The sequence below is a fragment of the Coregonus lavaretus genome (genome assembly GCF_964263955.1).
Source record: "Coregonus lavaretus genome assembly, contig: HAP1_SCAFFOLD_1577, whole genome shotgun sequence".
In the NCBI taxonomy this organism is placed as follows: domain Eukaryota; kingdom Metazoa; phylum Chordata; class Actinopteri; order Salmoniformes; family Salmonidae; genus Coregonus; species Coregonus lavaretus.
The window spans coordinates 14391-39919 of NW_028164250.1; the positions used below are offsets into that span (position 1 = coordinate 14391).

Consider the following 25529-nt stretch of genomic DNA (forward strand, 5'->3'; position numbering starts at 1 on the left):
TTTCAAGTGTTCTACTCCGATAGCCAGCACCTCGCCTAAATAGGTGTGCGTTTCTTTCGCCTCCATATTAATCTGGTACTGGTCCTACCATATAGATCAGGCATGGACAATTCCAGTCCTTGGGGGTCGGAGTGGTGTCACACTTTTTCCCCATCCCTAGCAAACACAGCTGATTAAACTTATTGCATTCTAAACTGAAGCCCATGAGTACTTGATTATTAGAGTCAAATGTGTTAGCTGGGGCTGGGGAACAAGTGTAACACCAATCAGGTCCCGAGGACTGGAGTTGCCCATCCCTGATATAGATGCTCTGTTTGCACACATCGAGGGATGTGGTGACAGTGGAGACAAGGGAACACACATAAACAGCTTTGTCCTTTTAGAAGGTCGTCATAATCCTTACATAAATATGATGTGTATGCAAGAAATGCAGAGCCACTTCCAAAAACATATTGACAGAGTCTAGTATCTAGTAATCTAATCAATTAGTTTTCAACCCCTTTGTTATGGCAAGCCTAAATAATCTCAGGAGTAAAAATGTGCTTAACAAGTCACATAATCAGTTAGATGGACTCACTATGTGTGCAATAATAGTGATTTTCAAACGACTACATAATCTCTGTACCCCACACATACAATTATCTATAAGGTCCCTCAGTCCAGCAGTGAATTTGAAACATAGATTCAACCACAAAGACCAGGGAGGTTTTCCAATGCCTCGCAAAGTAGGGCACCTTTTGGTAGATGGGTACAATTAAAGCAGACATTGAATATTCCTTTGAGCATGGTGAAGGTATTAATTACGCTTTGGATGGTGTATTAATACACCCAGTCACTACAAAAATACAGGCGTCCTTCCTAACTCAGCTGCCGGAGAGGAAGGAAAACTATCAGGGATTTCACCATGAGGCCAATGGTGGCTTTAAAACAGTTAGAAAGTTTAATGGCTTTGATAGGAGAAAACTGAGGATGAATCATCAACATTGTAGTTACTCCACAATACTAACCTAATTGACAGAGTATGCACTCACTAACTGTAAGTCGCTCTGGATAAGAGCGTCTGCTAAATGACTAAAATGTAAATGTAAAAGAAGGAAACCTTACATGCATTGTGTTTGCAATAAGGCACTAAAGTAAAACTGCAAATAATGTGGCAAAGAAATTAACTTTATGTCCTGAATACAAAGTGTAATGTTTGGGGCAAATCCAACACAACACATCACTGAGTACCACTCTTCATATTTCCAAGCATGGTGGTGGCTGCATCATGTTATGGGTATGCATGTCATTGGCAAGGACTAGAGACTTTTTTAGGATAAAAAGAAACAGAATAGAGCTAAGTACAGTCAGAATCCTAGAGGAAAACCTGGTTCAGTCTGCTTTCCAACAGACACTGGGAGACAAATTCCCTCTTCAGCAGGACAATAACCTAAAACACAAGGCCAAATATTCACTGGAGTTGCTTACCAAGATGACATTGAATGTTCCTGAGTGGCTTAGTTACAGTTTTGACTTAATTTGGCTTGAAAACTTATGGCAAAAAAAAAAAATGGCTGTCTATATAATGTATATTGCATATATTTTACAATCCAGTTGTGCAAAGCTCTTGGAGACTTACCCAGAAAGACACAGCTTTAATCGACTCAGGGGTGTGAATACTTATATAAATGAGATATTTCTGTATTTCATTTCCAATACATTTGCACAAATTTCAAAAACGTGTTTTCACTTTGTCATTATGGGGTATTGTATGTAGCTGCGTGAGAGAAAATATTATAATTGAATCCATTTTGAATTCAGGCTGTAAGAAAACAACATGTGGAATAAGTTAAGGGGTATGAATACTTTCTGAATGTACTGTATATCTGCAAGAAAATGATAAATATGTGAATGTTTGAAAGGGGGTCATATAAACATTGCCTTATTTATATTTTTACAGACAATATTAAGTGAATTCTGTCTGAAATAGTCATGCTATAATGGGCATAGTTTCTCAGACCAAATTTCCATTCTGGCTGAAACAAAGCAATCTGATCATGCTCCAGTCAAATACAGCTATAGGGAATGCCTATACATTGTCCAATCTCCTTCCACACATTGATTTCATTCTTCGCATCTTTATTCAGAAACAAACAAACTTGAAATTAAGTGCTGTTTCAGTGTCTTGTTGCAGGTTGTGCAATGTTCAAAAGTGTGTGTGATATTAGCATTAACTTGTGTGTGTGGTGTCAAGTGTGGTTGGTCCTATGTATGCAAATAGCCGAGATTGGATATTTCAGCACCATGGACAGCAGCGACATTGGGATAGCGAGATCTGTAATTCAGCAACACATGACACTGGATAGCGGCTGTCTCAGGTGAACTTGGCATTGGGAAAATCCCATCTAATGGGAAACGAGGCATAGGAGGCAAAAAGACTGAAGGAGAAGACTCCCACAGGAACTCTATGCTTAACTGTTCTGCCACATTCATTTCAAATGTTACATTTTTCGATTTGTAAATAAAAGGGAACACATCTGCAAATAATGTAAATTGACTTTTCTAACTACACTTTACAGCTTTAGTGTGTCTGTGCGTCATAGGTACAACTGCAAGCAATTCGCTTCTCAAATCCTTCTCAAATGTCTGTTTAATGTGAGAAACTAAATTAAAAACAACCGTTAGACTAATACAATGCGTACTGTCACAAATTATTACTATTCCCAACAAGACAACGAAGTGATGGTCTTTACCCACCATGGAGACTTATAAAGGCTACTTCCCCCCCACCAAAAGTTCCCACGCAGAGCGATGTTGTTTACTACATCATTATGCATATGTAGCGTGGTTCGTTCTGCGTTGTGTACTTTTAATTAGGACACTGCCACAACTGGAATTCTGATGGTTGGATAATTTTTATTCGACCTGCACACGAAGAGACAAAAAAATGATGTTAGCCCTTGGTGCAGCCACAGCTCTCGGGCACCTTGCTAGTTGAAGGTCAGGCAAAAGAGAACAGGTGCTGCATGCACACATTCAGTGCCTAACAACACACTATACAATACAAGTAAAATGATATTCAACATAATTCTGACAAAATAAATGACATACCTGTACACGAAGAGACAACACACAATAGGTTAGCCCTTGGTGCAGCCACAGCTCTCGGGCACCTGCGTGAGCACATAGAAACTCACTCAAACACTGACCCAAATACTCCCGAGTTACAATAGGTACCCAAATTAGCGAGCTTGGTGAAAGTTGTTAACATAAATCTTTATATTGTCTTTTACAATTAGGTGTATTTACAATATAGATATATAAAAATGTTTGTACACCAAAAAATTACATTAGCTATGCAGCTGTAATTAAATAAAAACCACATTGAATTAATATTATTATTATTATTATTATTAACTTATTAACATCCCCTCTTGACCTGGCCTAGTTGAACTGTCCTTGTGTGCAACTTGGTGCATAATCTAGGGGAACAACATCACACTACTACATTCACCCCTACTGTTTTACACTATATTATAAACACAAAACAAAACACATTACCTCGAAGGTAACAAAGCAAAGAAAGAAAAAAAACATTCCACACCCACAGGGCGACAGAGTAACCCAGTGTAGTCCCTTAATTCTAGACCCACAAATGGTCGATCAGCTGGAAAGCTATCCCGTGAAGGATTAGGAAAAATAAGAGGTAGCTAATCCCTTATTCAACCCTATACAAAAAATGCCAAATACATTTTATGCTGATGAACTACACACAAAGTTACATGAATTGTCAAAAATATTAGACAAACCCACAAATCACTCTAAGACCCACTTAGATTACCACATACACACAACAAAGAAAAGGTAGGCAATATCCTACCGTCACTGAGAAACCAAGAATTGTTTCATTTCCTGTGTAGACATAGTTTGGATTAGCCTATTCACTCGATTAATAAATCTACCTAGTCTAGTCCGAACACCCTCACCCAAAAACCTAGCAGGAATGTCACGGACAGCACCAACCGTGCTCAAAGGTCTAACCTCAGGTTGGGGAGTACTACAGATCAGCATATCCGGAGCCAGCACACTTTCAATTTCCGACTCAACACTAGTAGTGTCAGACGACTGATCAGAATCCTGGTAGATTGTCACAGATCAGACTGACAAAGCATCTTCAACCAAGTTAACAACATCAGGCACAGCACCATCCCAGCTGAGTGGAGTTTCACTATCAGAATTCTTGTAGGCTTTGGGGATCTCAGCCCCGAAACCTGAAGGATCTGGAGAAGGTCTGTATGGAGGAGCGGGCCAAAATCCCTGCTGCAGTGTGTGCAAACCTGGTCAAGACCTACAGGAAACGTATGATCTCTGTAATTGCAAACAAAGGTTTCTGTACCAAATAATAAGTTCTGCTTTTCTGATGTATCAAATACTTATGTCATGCAATAAAATGCAAATTAATTACTTAAAAATCATACAATGTGATTTTCTGGATTTTTGTTTTACATTTCGTCTCTCACAGTTGAAGTGTATGTATGATAAAAATTACAGACCTCTACATGCTTTGTAAGTAGGAAAACCTGCAAAATCGGCAGTGTATCAAATACTTGTTCTCCCCACTGTATGTACTGGATATCATTTTTATTTTACATTTTTAGTCATTTAGCAGACACTCTTATCCAGAGCGACTTACAGTTAGTGAGTGCATACATCATTTGTATTTTTCATACTGGCCCCCCGTGGGAATCGAACCCACAACCCTGGCGTTGCAAACGCCATGCTCTACCAACTGAGCAACATCCCTGCCGGCCATTCCCTCCCCTACCCTGGACAACGCTGGGCCAATTGTGCGGCGCCCCATGGGTCTCCCGGTCGCGGCCAGCTACGACAGAGCCTGGATTCGAACCAGAATCTCTAGTGGCACAGCTAGCACTGCGATGCAGTGCCTTAGACCACTGCGCCACTCAAAGGGTGCCAGCTTTGCAACCCATCTCTGCTCGCATGCATCGTCTCGGCTTTGTAAGAATATATTTGAGTGGATTGTTGTCGGTCCACACAGTAAACTTATGCCCTCGCAGCCAATGGCTGAATTTATCATGAATGGCCCATTTCATGGCTAGAAATTCCAGCCGGTGAGCAGGATACTTGGATTGTGCATGATTAAGAGATTTAATAGCAAAAGCTATCGGCCTGGCTATGTCCTTCCCATCTTGCACTTGTGATAGTACAGCTCCCAAACCACTAGTAGATGCATCCACGGAAAGTAGAAATGGCTGAGAAAAATCTGGATGAACCAGCAGTGCCTGGTCAACTAGTGCTGATTTCAAAGCTTCAAAAGCGAGTCGACATTCGGCAGTCCAGTCTGCAGCAGTGAGCCTGCGAGGGGGACCAGGCCTCTTAATAATTAATAATAATTGGTCATTTAGCAGACGCTCTTATCCAGAGCGCCTTACAGGAGCAATTAGGGTTAAGTGCCTTGCTCAAGGGCACATCGACAGATTTTTCACCTAGTCGGCTCGGGGATTAGAACCAGCGACCTTTCGGTTACTGGCACAACGCTCTTAACCACTAAGCTACCTGCCGCCCTGTATGTATGAACTTCCTACCCTTGCCTCTCCTAGGCTTCTTCTGACCTGTAGTTAGCTGAAACAATGGCCTAGCAACCATGGAACAATTCTCAATGTAGTGCTAATAGTATACTACCATACCAAGGAAAGAACCTATTTTGATAGGAGACGGTGTGACACCATCAGCTTCACTCTCAGCTTCACTCTCAGTCACATTCAAAATGGTTTGAACTTTAGCAGGGTCAGTGGCTACACCCTCCTGAGAAATGATGTGGCCCAAAAACTTTACAGACCTCCTCAGAAACTTGCACTTAGACGGAGACAGTTTAAGGTTGTGCTCCTGCAACCGCTGAAAAACCATCTCAAGTCTCTGCAGACTCTCTTCCTCCGTCTTAGCAAAAACCATCAGATCATCCAAGTAACAAAGGAGACTTAGAACGTTTTGGTCACCAAAGATGGTCAGCATCATTCTCATAAAAGTAGCCGGGCTGTTGCAGAGGCCCTGAGGTAACCGATTGTACTCGTGCAGACCTAAAGGGGAGGAAAAGGCAGTGTATGTCTTGTCCTCTTCATGCAGTGGCACGTTGTAATACCCTGACGTCAAATCCATTGTGCTGAAGAAGGCATTACCTCCCAGCGCGGCCAGTACATCAGCCTGATGAGGCAGGGGATGAGCATCCTTTACTGTGCGGGCATTTAATCACCTGAAGTCAGTACATAGGCGCAAGTCCCCATTCTTTTTCCATACCAGCACCAATGGTGAGGCATACTCGCTGCTGGATTTTCTGACGATTTCCTTTTCCTCCATATCATCCAGTGTTTCCCTGAGTTTTTGGTAATGAGCTGGAGACAGCCTACGATAAGGTCATCGAAATGGGCGGTCATCAGTCAGCCGTATGCGAAGGCAGAACTCCTTTGCCTCGCCACAATCTAGGCTATGTCTAGAGAACACTGTGTCATACTTCCCAATTAAGTTGACAAGTTTATCTTTCCAGAACTGTGAAACTGGACACTCCTCAACAGACAGGCCTTGAAGTCCAAGATTCCTCAGTGTACTGTTGCCATTATCTACACTGCCACCAACTGAACTCTTAGCTGTCAGACTGCCATGTGATCTGTCACATTGAGCCTTTGCCACATTCTGATGAGCTGCTTGCTGCTTGACATCATTAAAATACTCCAATGCAATGCAAGGGTACACATCCGCCACTTTAGCATTTCGTCTCAGGGTAACTGGCGATGTTGTTGGATTCACAATCTTCACAGGGAGCCATCCATCCCCCCACAGAGGCGTAACTACTCTCCCCACTAGTATGTGTCGATTCACACAACGAGACGTGCTGGGCTCGACAACAACAGTACTGCCCACAGAGAGTTTTGTCTTTGGCGGTAGGCGGCCCCACACCAGATGCTCACTCATGGGTTGGAGCGTTACTGCTCTCTTCAACTTAATGGTGCCCACTTTATCTGGGATGGAGTCTCCTCTCCATCTCTCCAGATTTGACATCACACTGGCTAGAGGAACCTGGTGTACCCGCCACCCGCCAGTAGCTGTCATTTGATTTGAACTGTCTAATCAGAGACTTCAACACATTAGTTCCCACAATGAGTTCATCAACCTGCCCATCAACAATAAGCACTGGGACTACATAACAGAAGCCATAAAGTTGAATTTTTAAGTCACACATGCCCACTGGGCTAGTTTGTTCCACCACAACCCACCAGGATGATGTCTGAAGGAGCTAGAAAGTTCCCCTCTACCACTCCTGCCTCCCTCAACCGAGGTACAATATCTGCGCGCAGAGTAGTAGCCATGGACTCACTATCTAACATCCCCTTCAGCTCAACTTTATCCTGTACTAGCACAGTGGTGTAAAACAAACTGTCATTCTGATTGTGTTCTGAAAAATGACTGTGTTGTTCTTGGGTACTGACTCGCAAAAGTAAGAATAAACAGATTGGATATCATCATCAGTGGAGGAAAAATAAGAATGCCCCACATTGCCCTCATTTAGCAGACGCTCTTATCCAGAGCAACTTACAGTTAGTGCATACGTTATTAATTTTTTTCATACCCCCAGTGGGAATCGAACCCACAACCCTGGCGTTGCAAACACCATGCTCTACGAACTGAGCCGGCCATTCCCTCCACTACCCTAGGCGACGCTGGTCCAATTGTGCGCCGCCCCATGGGTCTCCCGGTCGCGGCCGGCTACGACAGAGCCTGGATTCGAACCAGGATCTCTAGTGGCACAGCTAGCACTGCGATGTAGTGCCTTAGACCACTGCGCCACTCACAGACTGAGTATTGCTGACCAGAGCCTTCTCTAACAAAGTCAAAACTTTCTTTAATGTCCCACCCTCAGATACAGATGGTGCCTGGTCTGGTTCACGGCCACATTGAGAAAAAGATGACACATTAGGTCTTTTCACAGGACCCACTCCCTCCTGAGGGCAGTCAAAAACAGCAGCAACCTGCTGTGAAAGTTGTGTTCTACATGCTTTACGTTCCCTTAACAGTTCATCCAACCAATCCTGTACCTCACTGGCTGTCCAGTCACGAATGGGTTTGCTCTTGAACACTTGGGCCAACTCTTTATCAGGACAGTTGCGTACAAACATGACTGCCAACTCTGAGCACTGATTGGGTAAGGTCCTGCCCTCACTCACAAGGTACTGGTCGGCTGCCTCTGCAGCTTTGTTAAGCCTAATCCAGAAATCTATTGGACCCTCATTAGCATATGGTTTGATTGAATAGAAATCAGCTAATGGCATACCTGAGCAGACAGTATCCCCAAAGTGTTGCTTGAAAACACTGAACACCGCCTTAACATCTGTGACAACAAGGTTGTTACGCTTCCAGACTTTGGTCACATCCCGTGCCCTCCCCATGAGCCTAGACATCACCTCCCCAACATTCCCAGACCCAGTGTAACCCCTCTTCTCTAGGTAGACTTCCATTAACTCCTCCCACTCCAGGACAGAGTACTTATCTGAGCCATCACCCCTAAAAAGAGGTGGAGCACTAACATCTGACTTCACAACCAGATTCAGCTTGGACGCATCAATAAAGGTTGACCCACACTGCTCAGGCAGGGGAAACTGCTGGGGTTGGTGAGGGGGACGGGCAGGAGAAAGACTTGAAACCCCAGGCTGCAGTAAACTCGCTCTGATAGATTCTCCTATCTCTGAACCAATCTGCTTAATAAGGTCACTAAGCTGACTCGGAGGCATCCCATTATCACCGAGTACTGTGGATGATGGTACTTCAAAAGACAGAGGTGGGATACCCTGGTCAGGTGGAACAAACAGCCTACCCCTCCCAGTGCTTGCAAACTCAGGACTAGCAAACGCTCTACTCCCAGGAGCTGACTGTACAATTGGTGTAAATGGAAGGACACCCCTCCCTCTACCCACACTAAAATCCCCAGCATAACACGTCTTATGGATTTGAGAATCTTCCATGGCTCAACAGAGCACTAAAATACAATGTAATTTAGTGCATTCAAATACCAAAAAAAATAAATGCAATAAACAAATTCATCCAAAACATACAAATAAGCACGAATACCTGTATCTAATGAATATGCTACATTCACTTTCACTGTTTACAGTATATATTCACTTACAGTAAGCCATCAACAAATTCACATGCGCAGGTCGTGCACCTCATCCACATGCACAGCTCCGGCGGTCGGCTTGAGCTGACCAGTCGGCAGGTCACGTAATTAGGACACTGCCACAACTGGAATTCTGATGGTTGGATAATTTTTATTCGACCTGCACACGAAGAGACAACACACAATATGTTAGCTCTTGGTGCAGCCACAGCTCTCGGGCACCTTGCTAGTTGAAGGTCTGGCAAAAGAGAACAGGTGCTGCATGCACACATTCAGTGCCTAACAACACACTATACAATACAAGTAAAATGATATACAACATAATTCTGACAAAATAAATGACATACCTGTACACGAAGAGACAACACACAATAGCTTAGCCCTTGGTGCAGCCACAGCTCTCGGGCACCTGCGTGAGCACATAGAAACTCACTGTCTAATCAGAGACTTCAACACATTAGTTCCCACAATGAGTTCATCAACCTGCCCATCAACAATAAGCACTGGGACTACATAACAGAAGCCATAAAGTTGCATTTTTAAGTCACACATGCCCACTGGGCTAGTTTGTTCCCACCACAACCCACCAGGATGATGTCTGAAGGAGCTAGAAAGTTCCCCTCTACCACTCCTGCCTCCCTCAACCGAGGTACAATATCTGCGCGCAGAGTAGTAGCCATGGACTCACTATCTAACATCCCCTTCAGCTCAACTTTATCCTGTACTAGCACAGTGGTGTAAAACAAACTGTCATTCTGAGTAATTCTCATTGTGTTCTGAAAAATGACTGTGTTGTTCTTGGGTACTGACTCACAAAAGTAAGAATAAACAGATTGGATATCATCATCAGTGGAGGAAAAATAAGAATGCCCCACATTGCCCTCATTTAGCAGACGCTCTTATCCAGAGCGACTTACAGTTAGTGCATACGTTATAAAAAAATGTCATACCCCCCGTGGGAATCGAACCCACAACCCTGGCGTTGCAAACACCATGCTCTACGAACTGAGCCGGCCATTCCCTCCACTACCCTAGGCGACGCTGGTCCAATTGTGCGCCGCCCCATGGGTCTCCCGGTCGCGGCCGGCTACGACAGAGCCTGGATTCAAACCAGGATCTCCAGTCCCCCAGGACTGTGTTGTGTTACCTGCTTGACAATAGTATTGATGTCCCCCAGGAGAGCAGCAGCAGGTTGCACGTTGTTCCCCATCTCCTCAGCACACAGATCAACCTTGACATTGACCTTGACATAAATAACGTATGTGGAACGTTACTACAACATACCAGCAACGACACGACAGGAAGAGCGCCGTGCGTGACACATGTAACAGCAGCTGGAGGAGTGGCCAAACCTCAAGCTAAACACAACAGAAATAACCAGGCAGCACCACATAATGCTAAGGCTGACACACACACGTTCCCTTTTATAAACCGGGTGACTCGAGCCCTGAATGCTGATTGGCTGAAAGCTGTGGTATATCTGACCGTATAACATGGGTCACGTTGAGGGAGGAGGTCAGAGACCTGGCCGTGTGGTGCCAGGATAACAACCTCTCCCTCAACGTGACCAAGACAAAGGAGATGATTGTGGACTACAGGAAAAAAAAGAGGACTGAGCACGCCCCCATTCTCATCGACGGGGCTGTAGTGGAACAGGTTGAGAGCTTCAAGTTCCTTGGTGTCCACATCACCAACGAACTATCATGGTCCAAACACACCAAGACAGTCGTGAAGAGGGCACGACAAAGCCTATTCCCCCTCAGGAGATTGAAAAGATTTGGCATGGGTCCTCAGATCCTCAAAAAATTATACAGCTGCACCATCGAGAGCATCCTGACTGGTTGCATCACCGCCTGGTATGGCAACTGCTTGGCCTCCGACCGCAAGGCACTACAGAGGGTAGTGCGTACGGCCCAGTACATCACTGGGGCCAAGTTTCCTGCCATCCAGGACCTCTATACCAGGCGGTGTCAGAGGAAGGCCCTCAAAATTGTCAAAGACTCCAGCCACCCTAGTCATAGACTGTTCTCTCTGCTACCGCACGGCAAGCGGTACCGGAGTGCCAAGTCTAGGTCCAAAAGACTTCTCAACAGCTTCTACCCCCAAGCCTTAAGACTCCTGAACAGCTAATCATGGCTACCCGGACTATTTGCACTGCCCCCCCACCCCATCCTTTTACGCTGCTGCTACTCTGTTAATTATTTATGCATAGTCACTTTAACTCTACCCACATGTACATATTACTTCAACTACCTCAACTAGCCGGTGCCCCCGCACATTGACTCTGCACCGGTACCCCCCTGTATATATAGCCTCCCTACTCTTCTTTTATTTTACTTCTGCTCTTTTTTTCTCAACACTTTTTTTGTTGTTGTTTTATTTTTACTTTTTTGTTAAAAATAAATGCACTGTTGGTTAAGGGCTGTAAGTAAGCATTTCACTGTAATGTCTGCACCTGTTGTATTTCCGCGCATGTGGCCAATAAAATTTGATTTGATTTGATTTGAAATGTATTTTGACTGTTCGAATTACGTTGGTAACCAGTTTATAATAGCAATAAGGCACCTCTGGGGTTTGTGGTATAGGGCCAATATACCACGGCTAAGGGCTGTATCGAGGCACTCCGCGTTGCATCGTGCTTAAGAACAGCCCCTAGACGTGGTATATTGGCCATATACCACACCCCCTCGGGCCTTATTGCTTAAATATAGATGTACTGTACAGCACTAAGACAGCCATGACATTATTTGGAGAGACCACAAAGACTTATAGAGAAGCTATATAATTGATAGACTAAATCCAATAGACTGAGTCAAATACCTTTATACCTGGTTACAATGAAATGTAGTTCACTATGAAATGACCTGTGACTAGGGTTGCAAAATTACAGTTACTTTCCCAAAATTCCCAGAAATCCCTGTTGGAAGATTCCAGAAATCAGAACGGAATAAGAAGAAAATCCGAAAAAAAGAAGGAAAAAAAAGAAACCCTACTGGTGACCTTTGACCTAGCTGGATGACCTTTACTTGGGTGTCAAACCTGGGGGGAAGGCCAAAGTGCAGGATCCAGTTGAGTCTGGCACCAAGTAGGACCACAACATCAGACTGGAGCAGAGCTCTGCAGTCCCCACCAAGACCATAGAACCAGGAGGATAGGAAGAGGAGGAGGAGGAGGAAGAGAGGAGGAGGAGGATAGGAAGAGAGGAGGAGGAGGATAGGAAGAGAGGAGGAGGAGAGCAGGGACAAAACAAAATGTAATGAAAAGAGGCTAGTTATAGGAGTAGTGTAGTTGTTTGATTGACACCAGTTTACATTGACATGACCTGGCCAGGAGAGACTAGTTATAGATAGGGATTTCAGGAGTTTCGTGGTCCGTTCAAATGGTCAGGGAAATTATTGGTCCTACTTATACAGTCAATGGTCTGTACATGAATATGATGCCAGCTGAGAGAAGGAGAGGCTGACCTGGAGCGGGCAGCAGCAACACAGTTGGGGTGATCGTCAGGCAGCACCCCTTTACCCATGGGGGTGGGCAGGAAGGGCAGGTCACACCCCTCCACCAGCTCCTTCAGAGCCCCCTCTGCTCTTCCATGGGCTGCACCTGCAGAGGGACACAGACAGAGGGCACTGCCACACGGATTTCAACAGACTGGCCTTCACAACTGGGATGCATTCAGCTGAGCAAAACGTTGTGCAACGTTCAGATAGAAATATAGCATGTAGAACGAACGTGCCTCTCGGACAGGTAGAATGAGAAATCATGTCAACAACATTTGTCGACTGAACGTGGCCCTATTTTCGACTGAACCGTGGTACATTTACATTTTAGTCATTTAGCTGACGCTCTTATCCAGAGCGACTTACATGAGCAATTAGGGTTAAGTGCCTTACTCAAGGGCACATCAACATATTTTTCACCTAGTCGGCTCGGGGATTAGAACCAGCGACCTTTCGGTTACTGGCACAACGCTCTTAACCACTAAGCTACTTGCCGCCCCGGCTGTGGTACAGTGCTATATGTGTTACAGTGCGTCTCACCTGGCTATTGATCTCTCCTGGACAGACGCACGTAACATAACTGGAAGTAGCGTCTGTCAACAGACTGGGATGTGACAACTTTGTTCCGGTACGCTGATTTTTCACCACTAATCATTTGGACAAATCCCGATTTCGCAGGTACTCGCATCTTTTCAATTTCAGAAGGGGAGGGGACATTTGGCCCATAAACTTGCCTGAAACTTGCAGAGAGTTTCCGTTTAGGGGGGTGGAAACTTCGCAAGTGGCGTTAGTATCTTTCTCTTAACATCTCCCCAGACCTTAACCAAGTATCTGACGCAATTATGCAACATTTTAGTTCTGTTTCCCCCAGATGATCTGGCTATTAAAAAAGCAATGCCTACATTTGCCAATGATGAGTAAAGGCCGTTTGGCTCCTTTCAGGACCGCCAGTGCTTCTGTGATCGCCATATGGTCAGCCATACTCACAGGAGGAGGTGGACTACAGGGCACCTCTCTGACAAAGGAAATAATAAATAATAGGTCAAACATTAAACATGTTACCTAGCAACTGTATTGCATATGTAAATACATCATGAAGGTCTATCGAGGCTTATTGCTATTCTCTGATGAGAATATTTTGATATAGTGCTATATTTTCTAAGTAATTTAATTTCTGGTTCACTTCAGACGTTAAAAGGTATAACAAAATAAAATAAAAATGACTACGGTGATGTGAATTCAGAGGTATACATATTCAACAGTAACGCATTAGTATACATTTTAAATGGATGAAAGACAGTGATGGCCACTAACCTGGCTCTGCTCCTGTCCAATTTAGCATTGACCATGTCCCCAGATATGTCTACGTATACAGCACCTGGACGTCCATACATGCTAGTGCGTGCTGCCTTAGACAGACCAAACACCCTTCCATTCAGATCAATTAAGGCTGTGCTGTGCTCTTATGAAGCAGTTAAGGTACCTTGCTAAGCTGGAAAATTAGAGGTCAGAAAACAGACAATTGCAGGTGATACCAAATGATATGAAGAGGACTACACAGAGGGAGTCAGAGTAGACTGTATACCTTCTCTACCACTGAGGAGATCATATCCAGACTGCTAGACCTAGCAGAGAACTTACTGTACAATCTGCATGCCTCCACCTGACAGAGAAAGAGGACCACAAATAACAAATGATTTCCTCTTTCAGCAATTAAACTGCTAGGGCCAGTTTCCCAGACAGAGATTCTCTATTGAGTTTGCTTTTTAGGTCATGACTAGGCTTAATCTGTGTCCCGGGATACCATCCCCTAATGTTCAATAGTCAGAAATGTCATGGTTGAATCGGTACCTGTGGAAACTCTTGAAACGCCCCAGTGGTCTCTTGGTTTTGATCAGAGGAGCCTCCAATAACAATCACAGGCCTACAGAGAGAGAGGTATCACACAATGACATCAACTGACAAGCTGAGATAGTTTGGAGTCCTCAGATCATTTTTTGCAGTGTGCGGATAGCATCCCTTCTTTTGAAAGGCCACTGAACATGAGTAGTAGGGTCTTCTGTTTGTGGAGTTCTAGCATACCAGCAGTTCATGTTAGCATTGGCCATTGCACCAAGTGAATGGATGAGTCCCGGTCCAGACACAACCAGACATGCACCTGGACTGGAGAGGAACAGACAGACAGAGGGAAAGACAGGAAGACAGGCAGACAGACACACAAAGGGTCAGACAGACAGGCAGACATAATTAGCAATGCAAAAAAGCTATGAAACTGACCCTCACACACTACACGCTCCTGTAGTCTATGTAAGGGTAGTTAATATCACATGATTTGGGGAGAGCTGGTTTAGTAATAAAAAGGTGGCTTAGGGCTTGTTCATTGCGCATTCCCACATACTTGATTCCTGAGGCTTGAGCTGCCATAGCTACTTCAATGACTGGAACACCAACTATTCCAAACATATATTCTACATTCTGTAGAGAGATACATGTAGATACAGTATATTTACATTTTTTAAAACATTTTTAGTCATTTAGCAGACGCTCTTATCCAGAGCGACTTACAGTTAGTGAGTGCATACATTTTCATTCTGAATTGTATATGAATTGTTACAATGTAGTTTAGATTTTCTTTGCATTGACACACACATTGGCATGCATCAACAAGGGTGTTAACACAGAGCTGCCAACTCTCACGCTTTCGCCGTGTGACACACGTTTTTGCCTGTTTTCACACGCACTCACGCCACACATCCAATTTCTCAAGCAAAAAAAATCGGCAGAGACTCGTTCGTTCCTTTTTTCAAACTCCCCGACGGTAGATGGCGCTGATGAGCGCCAATGAACCATATGTGCTGCACCCCGAAGTTAGCGACAGAAGAAGAGATACCATTGCCGTGAAAGTCAACATAAGATGAGCAGGTCACTACCTTTTTTTTTTTTTTGTCATTTAGCAGACGCTCTTATCCAGAGCGACTTACAGGAGCAATTAGGGTTAAGTGCCTTGCTCAAGGGCACATCGACAGATTTTTCACCTAGTCGGCTCGGGGATTAGAACCAGCAACCTTTCGGTTACTGGCACAACGCTCTTACCCACTAAGCTACCTGCCGCCCTGAAGAAGTCTGATAAGAAGCTGAGCTGAGACTAGGTATGTAACAATGAAATGTCGTCCAATTGAATACTCACTCTCTTAAACTTTAAATCTTGAAATAAATTATTTGTTTGTGCGTGTGAACATGATTTAGTGTGGTGAATGTAAACTCAGCTGATTTCGAACAGGTAAGATGTATTCCAAAGAATTTAACATAAATACAGGAAATGTGTGCAATAGAAGTAGGTATGTTTTTGTAACTGAGAGTAGAGTTATTAAACCAACATGACCATTTTAATTGTTTAAGGTTTCAAAGATGTCCCGTAAGAGACCTTTGCCAGGACAAAAGCGAAACCTTTTATTTTATTTAAAGAACCAGCCAAGTGAGAAAAGACAGACAAACACACTGACAGAACAGCCAGAACGATTGATAGAAACGACAGGACAACAGACAGAGGAGCAACACAAAGGACAGAGAGAGCAGGAGACAGGACAGACTGACAAACAAGCAGAGGAGCAACAGACAGGACAGATTGACGCACATGCAGAGGAGCAACAGACAGGACAAATAGAACAACCAACAGGGCAGATGGAAGAAGACACAGAGGGACAGAAAGAAGAGACCCCCCCAATCCAACAGCAGGGCCAGAAGAGTCGTGCTCTGGCTGGAGCAGCAACATATAGATCCATTTTCAAAAATGAGTGGACCTCTTCATGGCCATTTATTACCAGAGGGAGCCTCAACATGCACTACTGGTGTGCAGTCTGCCGTATTGAAAACTCATGTTGCCACCAGGGTGTGACAGATGTAGTGCGCCATATAAAAAGCAAAAGGCCACCAAGATAAGCAACGAGCTCTCCTGTCCACAGCCACAATATCCCAATATGCAATGGCCGTTCCATCTGTTGGGGGTATGTCTGCACAAGAGGTTAAGGTATGATATGTGTAATGATTCTGTCAAGGTTCAATCAAGAGTTTTGTGTTCTAGTTGATCACGGTAAAGTCATGGTTGATAGTTTTGACTAATTTGTGGTTTGTATTTCAGTGTAGTACAGTCCAGTTTTCTTAATTTGAGATCTTAGTTGCTGAATGTGTTTTTTACCTGTGCCCTATTATCGCAGGCGTCTATTTTAAATAAACTATGGTATTTTGGGAGGATTAATAATTTTTTATTTCTTACAGACAAGAAGGGCTGAGGTCAAAATGACAGCTGGGTTGGTAGTTCACAACGTCCCCCTAGCCTTTGCGGACCACCTGGGGCCTCTCCTAAAATAATGTTTCGGAGATTCGAAGACAGCGCAGGAGTACAGGTGTGCCAGGACTAAGTCATCCTGCATTACCAATGAAGCACTCGCACCATATTTCACACAGGAGCTTGTGAAGGAGATGAAAAAAGCCCCGTATACCCTTGTTACGGATGGGTCGAATGACACTGGTATTTCACAAACTATTTGAGATTTTTCTCATCTGCAAAACATGTGCTTTGTGTATTTTTAAACATCTAATAACATGAACATCTGTATGATTCTAACTTGTCATTATAGGAGTGGAAAAGATGAACCCGCTTACTGTCCGGGTCTTCATGGGCAGCAAAGTTGTCCACCAGTTCTTAAATATGTGCACAACAAGTGGGAGGAGATGTGGGCCAGCAAGTGAGATCTTCACCAAAATTAACTCCACCATAGAGGAGCATGGCATCCCTTGGGAGAACTGCTTTGGTCTCTCAGTTTACAATGCAGCTGTGAACATTGGACCACGTAATTCCATTGCCTCTAGGGTGCTCCAGAAGCATTCCAACACCTATATTCATGGTTGTCCTTGTCATGTGGCACATAACACCGCCAAAGCTGCAGGAGTGGGATTTTTTAAAGATTTTTTAAAGTGAGTTAAGGCCTGATTTATCTTTACATGTAACTTTTTATTTGTATCCTAATTACATGCATTGACTGAATGCGTTACGATTGATTTATGCATTGCAGGTGTCCGGTTTTGATTTGGAGGATATGGTAGTGGACATCGGTTACTGGTTCAAGGGTAGCACAAATCGGAAAGGATACCTGTCAGGTATGCATGTTTGATACTATTAAGTGTAATACTGAAATGCTGAGCTGTAGAAAATATATGATATGGATTTAATGTCTAAAACAGAGTTTTGTGAGCTCCATGAAGCGGAGTACATGGAGGTCCTCCTGCATATCTCGGTCCGTTGGCTAAGCCTTGAACGTTGTGTGACCAGGATCCTGAGGCTGTATGAACCTCTGGCCAGCTACTACAAATCTGCTAGTATGGTCATCAATTTTCAATTTCATTATGCAGCAACTACATGGATTGTTAGTCACATACTTGTATTAATGACAACCTCTTGTTTTGTGTTATTTATTGATTGATTCAAGATGAAAATCAGGCCAGGTTCAAGAGACTTGTGCAGACATTCACTGTCCCCATGACAGAAGTGTACCTGCTGTTCTTCCAAGCCACCGTACCAACTTTCACTTCTTTCAACTTGCTGCTTCAGAGAGAGCAGTCATCAATATTTTTGTTACATGATGAGGTGGGATTGGATTTTGCAGTTTTTTTCCATTCTGTGTTTCTTGCTGATATCTGCAGGGGTCCTCTAAAACAGGTTTCACCTACTATTTTTGTAAATGTCTGTTATAGATGGTGAAATTCGTACGCAAGCTATGTTCCAAGTTTATGGTTCCAGCAGCTCTGCAGTGCCATGAGGAGCCTTGTGAAATTGCCTTTGAAGAAAAGGCAAACCATTTACCAGGTTAGTATTTGACTATTATTATGATCAAACACTGTGATATGTGATATTTAGCCTTGTACATTATACCGATATGCTGTATTGGGTTCACAACCAGGGCTAAAATTAACAGATTACTCGACGAGGGTGACATCACACCACAGCAGGTGGATTCATTCCATGAAGCTGTGTTGTGTTTCCTGACAAGTGCTGTGGACTATGCACTTAAGAAGCTGCCACTGGAAGAGCCACTGATCAAGCACGCACAATTTGTAGATGTACGGCAGAGGGCTGAAAGTGACATCGAAGATGTCCTGTACTTTGTTGAAAGGTTCGTTTTTTTTCTCTAATTATTGTCTTTCATCTTAGCTAAAATACCCTGTGTTTTATGATGAGGTGTGTTCACTCCTAAACTGCACATGAGATATTCTTATGTGGCTTCTCCTCAAAGATGTGTATGAACTGCTGCTGGTTGATGACTATATACCTAAAACGTAACAACTTGTAACTCTACTTTCATAAATAGGTTTCCCCATCTCCTCCCATACCATTGGCCAGAGGAGCATGACCTTCTGGGTGAGGAGTTTCTAAATTATCAGACCATGCCAATGATATCCCTGCAGGACTAAACTGAAATGGAAAGCTTCTGGGCTGAAATGGCAACCCGGAAGCATAATGTAATTTTTTTTTCCTTTTTTGTCTTTTCTTTTGGCAGGTGTGGCTTGGCTACATCTGTTGCTTAAAATTGTTGCATGCATATATGTGTCATGCATGTTTCAAATTATGCATGTTTTTATCTGAACTTTGTTAATGGATCAACCTACAGTATATTCACAGTATTAATCAATAAAAAATCAAGGTATGTTTTTCCATTGTGTTTTGGTGCATTTTCCATAGGTGACAGGAGCCAAAGAATTCGAGAGGCTTGCTGCCGTCGCCAAGCTTGTCCTGGTGTTGCCCCATGCAAACGCAGATGCTGAGAGGGTGTTTTCAGTTGTGGGACTGAACAAAACCAAGAGAAGAAACAGCCTAGCATTGGATGGCACCCTGTCCTCAATAATGACCATAAAGATGGCCAATCTGGAGCCCTGCTTCAAATGGGAGCCCCCCTCCGATATCATCAAGGCCTCCAACAAGGCCACAGGCCAGTATAACCATGCCGACAGATCATAGACAAGAGGCCCATTTGAGATGAGCCAGGTCTGCGCAGAATCGATTACCAGCGATCACCGCCCAATGCATGCTGGTTAGATTTGTGTCCGACTTGATCCCGACTTTCTCTGACGTCATGCACACGCGGGCAACGATAACCTCATGAGATCAAGGCAGCCGCAGTTCTGAGATGCAGGCAGTGCAATTGCTTTTCACCGACTGCAGGACCCAGGCGGACCCAGGACAAAAACTCACTATGTTAACATATGCTATTCCACATAAACATCTAAATGTTTTTCTACAACAATATTAATAGTTAGCTATACCAGTGCAATGACCTATGGCACACTTTCACAACTCGTAGTGCTACATTCTCACTGCCAAGGACATGATCAGCGACTAATATATTCTTAGCAACACGGTTACACAGTATAACACTGTTTTATATAAATTGCACACACTTCACCTGAGCTTTTAGTGCCTCTGCAATGAGCTGAGCCCCAGTCACATCTTCCATTATTATTGTCGAGAAATCTGTTCAAAGTGCAAACGCGGTTAGCAATGCTTTCTTGGACTTGTTGTTCAGTAGCTTATAAATCGTGTTTAGATCTCTTGCAAATCATTAGTTTTTGTCTGCTTTCCAGCATGCATTACATGAGTAGCTTTTTCTTCTTCAGTGGGGTTTATAGACAGTTGGCATCCAACGTTATGGTGCATTACTGCCCCCTATTGTACAGAAGTGTGGACATGAGCCGTGCAATAGCAGTCATGAATATTTAATAAACTAGTAGCATTTTTCTTTTTTTATTGCAAGAAATACATAATAAGCCCTCATTATGTGTTTATAACTGCACTTAACTTAACACTTAACTCAATTAAGTCATTATGAGTGTATGACAGTATGAACCCCAGGGTTGTGGGTTCGATACCCACGGGGGGGCAGTATGAAAAAAATATATATATATATATAAAAAAAGAATAAAAATAAAATAAACAAATAAAAGAATGTATGCACTCACTAACTGTAAGTCGCTCTGGATAAGAGCTTCTGCTAAATGACTAAAATGTAAAATGTAAATACTCCTGAGTGGCGCAGTGGTCACAACGCCAGGGTTGTGGGTTCGATTCCCACTGGGGGCCAGTATAAAAAAATATATATATATCTATGTATTCACTAACTGTAAGTCGCTCTGGATAAGAGCGTCTGCTAAATGACTAAAATGTAAATGTAAATGTAAATGACTTGAGTGTATGCATTATAGATATAGGCTTTTTTTTTTTTTTTTTTTTTTGTGTGTCATTTAGCAGACGCTCTTATCCAGAGCGACTTACAGTTAGTGAATAAATATATATATGTATATATTTTTTTTTACTGGCCCCCCGTGGGAAACGAACCCACTCCCCTGGCGTTGCAAACGCCATGCTCTATCAACTGAGCTACATCCCTGCCGGCCATTCCCTCCCCTACCCTGGACGATGCTGGGCCAATTGTGCGCCGCCCATGAGTCTCCCGGTCGCGGCCGGCTGCGACAGAGCCTGGATTCATAGAAAGTGTTACAAATGTTCTCCTGTCATCTTATAGGAGATCCATTCATGGATTTAGTTATGGCTTGAGAATGTGACTGGTCTACGGAGTTCTCCTTTATGTCTGTCTTTGTATGTGACAACAACTTTTCTGTATTATGTGTATTTCCACAATCAATAATCATAAACGGTACTTCACTATGAATACTTTTGACTATGTGATTTGAAGTACTTTACCGTTATCTTGCACATACATGAAGACTACTATAGACAGAAATCAATGCAGTAATGTTTTATTAAATAAAGGCTCTGATTAAAATATAATATTAATAAAATCAGGCATTTGGCTAATTCTTCTTCCCAGAAGCTCCTCTGAATGGTTTGGAGATGGCTCTGGAGAGAGCGTGTAACACCCTGACTATGAGTGGGCGTTTACGGGACTGGGACTCCTGGGGAGCAGGGGCCGGTGTGGTTGTCAGGTCCTCCTTGGGAGGGGAAGTGGATGGAACCTCTGGAACCTCACACTCAGCATCTGTCATAAGAACATTTCATAATCAGAAAATGAATGTGTGTGTTTGTGTCTGTCCGTCTGCCTGCCTGTCCGTCTGCCTGCCTGTCCGTCTGCCTGCCTGCCTGTCTGTCTGTCTGCCTGCCCGTCCGTCTGCCTGTCCGTCTGTCTGCCTGTCTGTCTGTCTGCCTGTCTGCCTGCCTGTCCGTCTGCCTGCCTGTCCGTCTGCCTGTCTGTCTGTCTGTCTGTCTGTCTGTCTGTCTGTCTGTCTGTCTGTCTGCCTGTCCGTCTGCCTGCCTGCCTGCCTGCCTGCCTGTCTGTCTGTCTGCCTGCCTGTCCGTCTGCCTGTCTGTCCGTCGGTCTGCCTGTATCTGTTGTCACTGTTTTAACAAGCTTGTCATAGGGTGATACATCAATATGACATTATCGATGCTTATCACTTACCCTGTGAAATATGAGTCTCTCTGAGACGTTTGGTAGGCAGTGCATCCTGTTTAGGGTGGCTCTTCGGTTCCCCTTTTGTCTTGAACAGCTGTTGACAAAACACATCAGGACAACTGAGCCTGTGTAAAATACAGAGTGTGCATCCCAAAATGCACCCTATTCGCTACGTAAGGCACTACTTTTGAAAAGGGCCCATAGAGCGCTGGTAAAAAGTAGTGCACTATATAGGGAATAGGGTGCCATTTGGGACATAGCCATTGACTCTCTCCCATGTGTATTAGGATTGCATTACAGCGTCCTCACTCAACCTCCTAAAGACAATGACAACAGTTTTGTTCTAATGCTGAGAGACAATAGGGGTGTAGTGAATCTGTAGGGTAAAATTCAGCCCTGCCTTACAGATGTAATCTCAAAACACAGAGCACCCTACCTTAATCATGATCTTTGGAAACTTATGCATTTTCGGTAGGAAACGCCACTTCCTGTTCTTCTTAGTCTCTTCCCCTCTGGCAGAGGGAAGGCGGGCCATGCCGTCAGCCTTTACATCAGCCGGGCTAAGGCTCCTGGCAGGGAATTCCTCAGTAGCATTAAGGTCAGCTACAACACCATGAGTGATGTCACTTGTGGCATTGCTGGTGTCTGAGTGAGAAGAGCACGCTAGTGTGACCGACCTGTGTACAATAACTGGGAGAAGAGGACGCAGCCATTGAAGTCAGTCACTGCATCCCAAATGGCATTCTCTTCACTTTATAGTGCACTACTTTTGACCAGGACCCATAGGGTCTGGTCAAAAGTAGTGCACTAAATATGGAAGAAGGTGCCATTTTGGACACAACCAGTGAATTTTACATCATAAAACGCAATGTATTGAGCATCATGTTACAATTAAGTCCTATGCAGATGAAAAGAGGTACTTTCACTTACCATCCTCCATTGTAGACTTGGACACATAAGTCAGGCTGTCCATCACCACGTCTGTCATCAACTTGATGACCTGATCCAAAACCATTTCAGCTGATGGTGGCAAAGGCCTTCCCATACACTGCCCCAGGAGTCTCCTAACAGAAGTCTGGGCAAAGTTGTAAATGAGCTCTGAGGCATCGTCCTTTGACAGCTTCCTCAGGGCTGGTTTAGGCAGCGCTGGTTGAGAGAGGCTTCTGTGGCCAACCATGGATTGAAGCTGACGGTTTATGGTTATCTCCTGAATGAGACCATGGACCTTTGCGATCAGGTTGCCAGATGCACCTTGAAGGGCTTCAACTGACAGGAGCCTATCCAGATGTTCTTCTGCTGAAGTCATCTCTGGGTCGTCCGTCTTCAATGTGTCCATTATAGTTTTCACTATGATATTGGTGTCAGATATGTTTATTTCTTGTTGGCTCACAAGCATTGACCGTGAACCTGTCTCGTCCATTGCGATAGAGGTATGGGATTCTGTCCTTGTGATCTCATCGGCAGCGCTCATGTCAGGCAACTGGTCAAGGCTCTCCAGTACAGAGTCTAACATGTTAGTGGCTATCAGACACTCCTCACTTGCAATCTGCCCAACAGATGAACTCTCAGAGTTGGCCACTCTACACTTGATCACATTTAGGATCAAGCTGAGCGTCTTCTTTGCAGTTTTGCTAAAGCCTTCTTGGCTGACTGCCACTGTTACGTCTTTTAGAGCCACAAGAGGTTTGCAACTTTCACTCAATCCACTGCCGTGGAGAGGAGAGGCTCTCTTCAAACTGTTGTTGCTCACAACTGACATACTCCTGGTGGGCAGAGTGACATCCTCACTGCATGTGTCAATTACATGGTGGTCTGTTGAAGAGCCACTCGAAGACAGAAGGGTTTTAGACCTTTTAGCCAAACAGACTTTTGACAAAGGCTTCTCACTTCTCACAGACGGAGGGCGGCTCCTGTCCTCAACAAGAGCAGTGTCAGCGGACTTAGAACGTCTGAGTGTCTCCACAGGGGTGGAGTCCAGCACATATTTGGCTGTGGTGACTGACACTGGTGGAAAAGAGAAAAAGATGTTCAGTCTATCCTTTACTCTGTGGTACATGGTTTGAGCAGCATCCAATAAGTTGTCAAAGACAACTCTGGGTTTGAGCTGGAACTCCAACTTTTTCTCTCCTAGTGGGAAGGAGTCTGCGTCGTCCACAGTGTACTGGGATACACTTTCAAGGTCTTGCATGATAATATTTACTATATCTTCGGCTGTAGAAACCGCATGGTGTGAGAAGGTGGTGCTAGGCATGCTCTGTAGCAAAGAATGGCTGGCTTTGCTAGCAGCTCTGAGAATGGTCTCATTCACAATGTGTTTGGCCTTAGCTCGGAACTCAGCACTGTGAAAGCTCTGGATAGAAATGTTAGAGGTTCTGCTGGCTGCACTAAGAGATCGCGTGAGTGTGGCAATCTCGGCTGACGTCACATCACTCGAAATGGTGAGGTCCTCCAATTTCGAAATTATCGAGTCCAACTTCTGGTTGAAGTCGAAGGATGAATTTGACGTGCTCTCCCCAACGGAAGCGGAGCAGTTTTCCTTTGAAGTGTCCACCCTCAGCACCGAGATCACCTGTTTGATTACCCCTTTAGTGCAGGTGTCGAGGGTGAGCTGGTAGGCTGAGGCTGAGGACTTAGAAGGGGTCTTACTGTCTGTCTTCTGTACAGGAGACACTGCCAAAGTGGCCTCAGTTACAGGAGATTCCTGCACAGTGGCCTCAGTTACAAGTAGTCCAGTTGCAGAAAGCTCGATTTGCACAGGAGTATTTTTTCCCTCAGTGAGATGGTGGGAGGTGAACAGCTTCCTTAGTTTGTCCAGGGTTTTGGTATAAATCTTCTGGGAACCTGAACTCACTTCCACCCAGAACATTTTGCGACCTGATTTCGTACGCTTGGAGGCCTTATTGACCTCATATACCTCAAGCAGGTCGGAAATAATTCCACCAAAGAGATCAGAGGATGCCTCCTCAATATTCTCTGAGGAAACATGGACAGATAGGATTTCCGACAGTTTCCCACAAGTGTCGGTTTTATCCAGCGCAGCAGTATATGTCACAGCTGCATCCTGAATGACCTGAGTGATGCATTGCTCAGCTTTGACAATATACTCCTCCACTGGTTGACCATGGAGGATGTCAACTTTATCAGCAGGGAGCTCCTTCTGAATACTCACATTCTCCTCTGATGGGCATGGGTTGTTGAAGATAATGCTCTCAGTGACCATCTTAGAGGAGGCGAGAGATGAGTCGAGAAGCAGAGATCTGTATATTGTCGAGGTGGACATCTCTGGGTGCTTTATCACAGCAGCCACCTCCAAAATGGCCGACGGGCCCCGGAGGATGTCAGAGATATCCATGTCCTCAATGGTCTCTACCAGAGACGATAGTAGGTCTCTGGCTGCCAGGTTGG

The 25529-nt window shown here is 44.2% G+C and overlaps 1 protein-coding gene across 1 annotated transcript; it reads right to left on the bottom strand.

Annotated features, from left to right (window-relative positions):
- Window positions 1-10313: 10313 nt before the first annotated feature.
- LOC311117279 (2-hydroxyacyl-CoA lyase 1-like) lies at window positions 10314-23139 on the bottom strand (the record flags this gene model as incomplete). Its single annotated transcript, XM_084192250.1, has 10 exons — window positions 10314-10397; window positions 12178-12283; window positions 12631-12766; window positions 13566-13678; window positions 13978-14072; window positions 14249-14326; window positions 14515-14587; window positions 14746-14821; window positions 22131-22218; window positions 23125-23139. Coding segments are annotated over 10 exons (864 nt in total), but the record flags the coding sequence as incomplete, so codon positions are not given.
- Between the last annotated feature and the right edge of the window lie 2390 nt (window positions 23140-25529).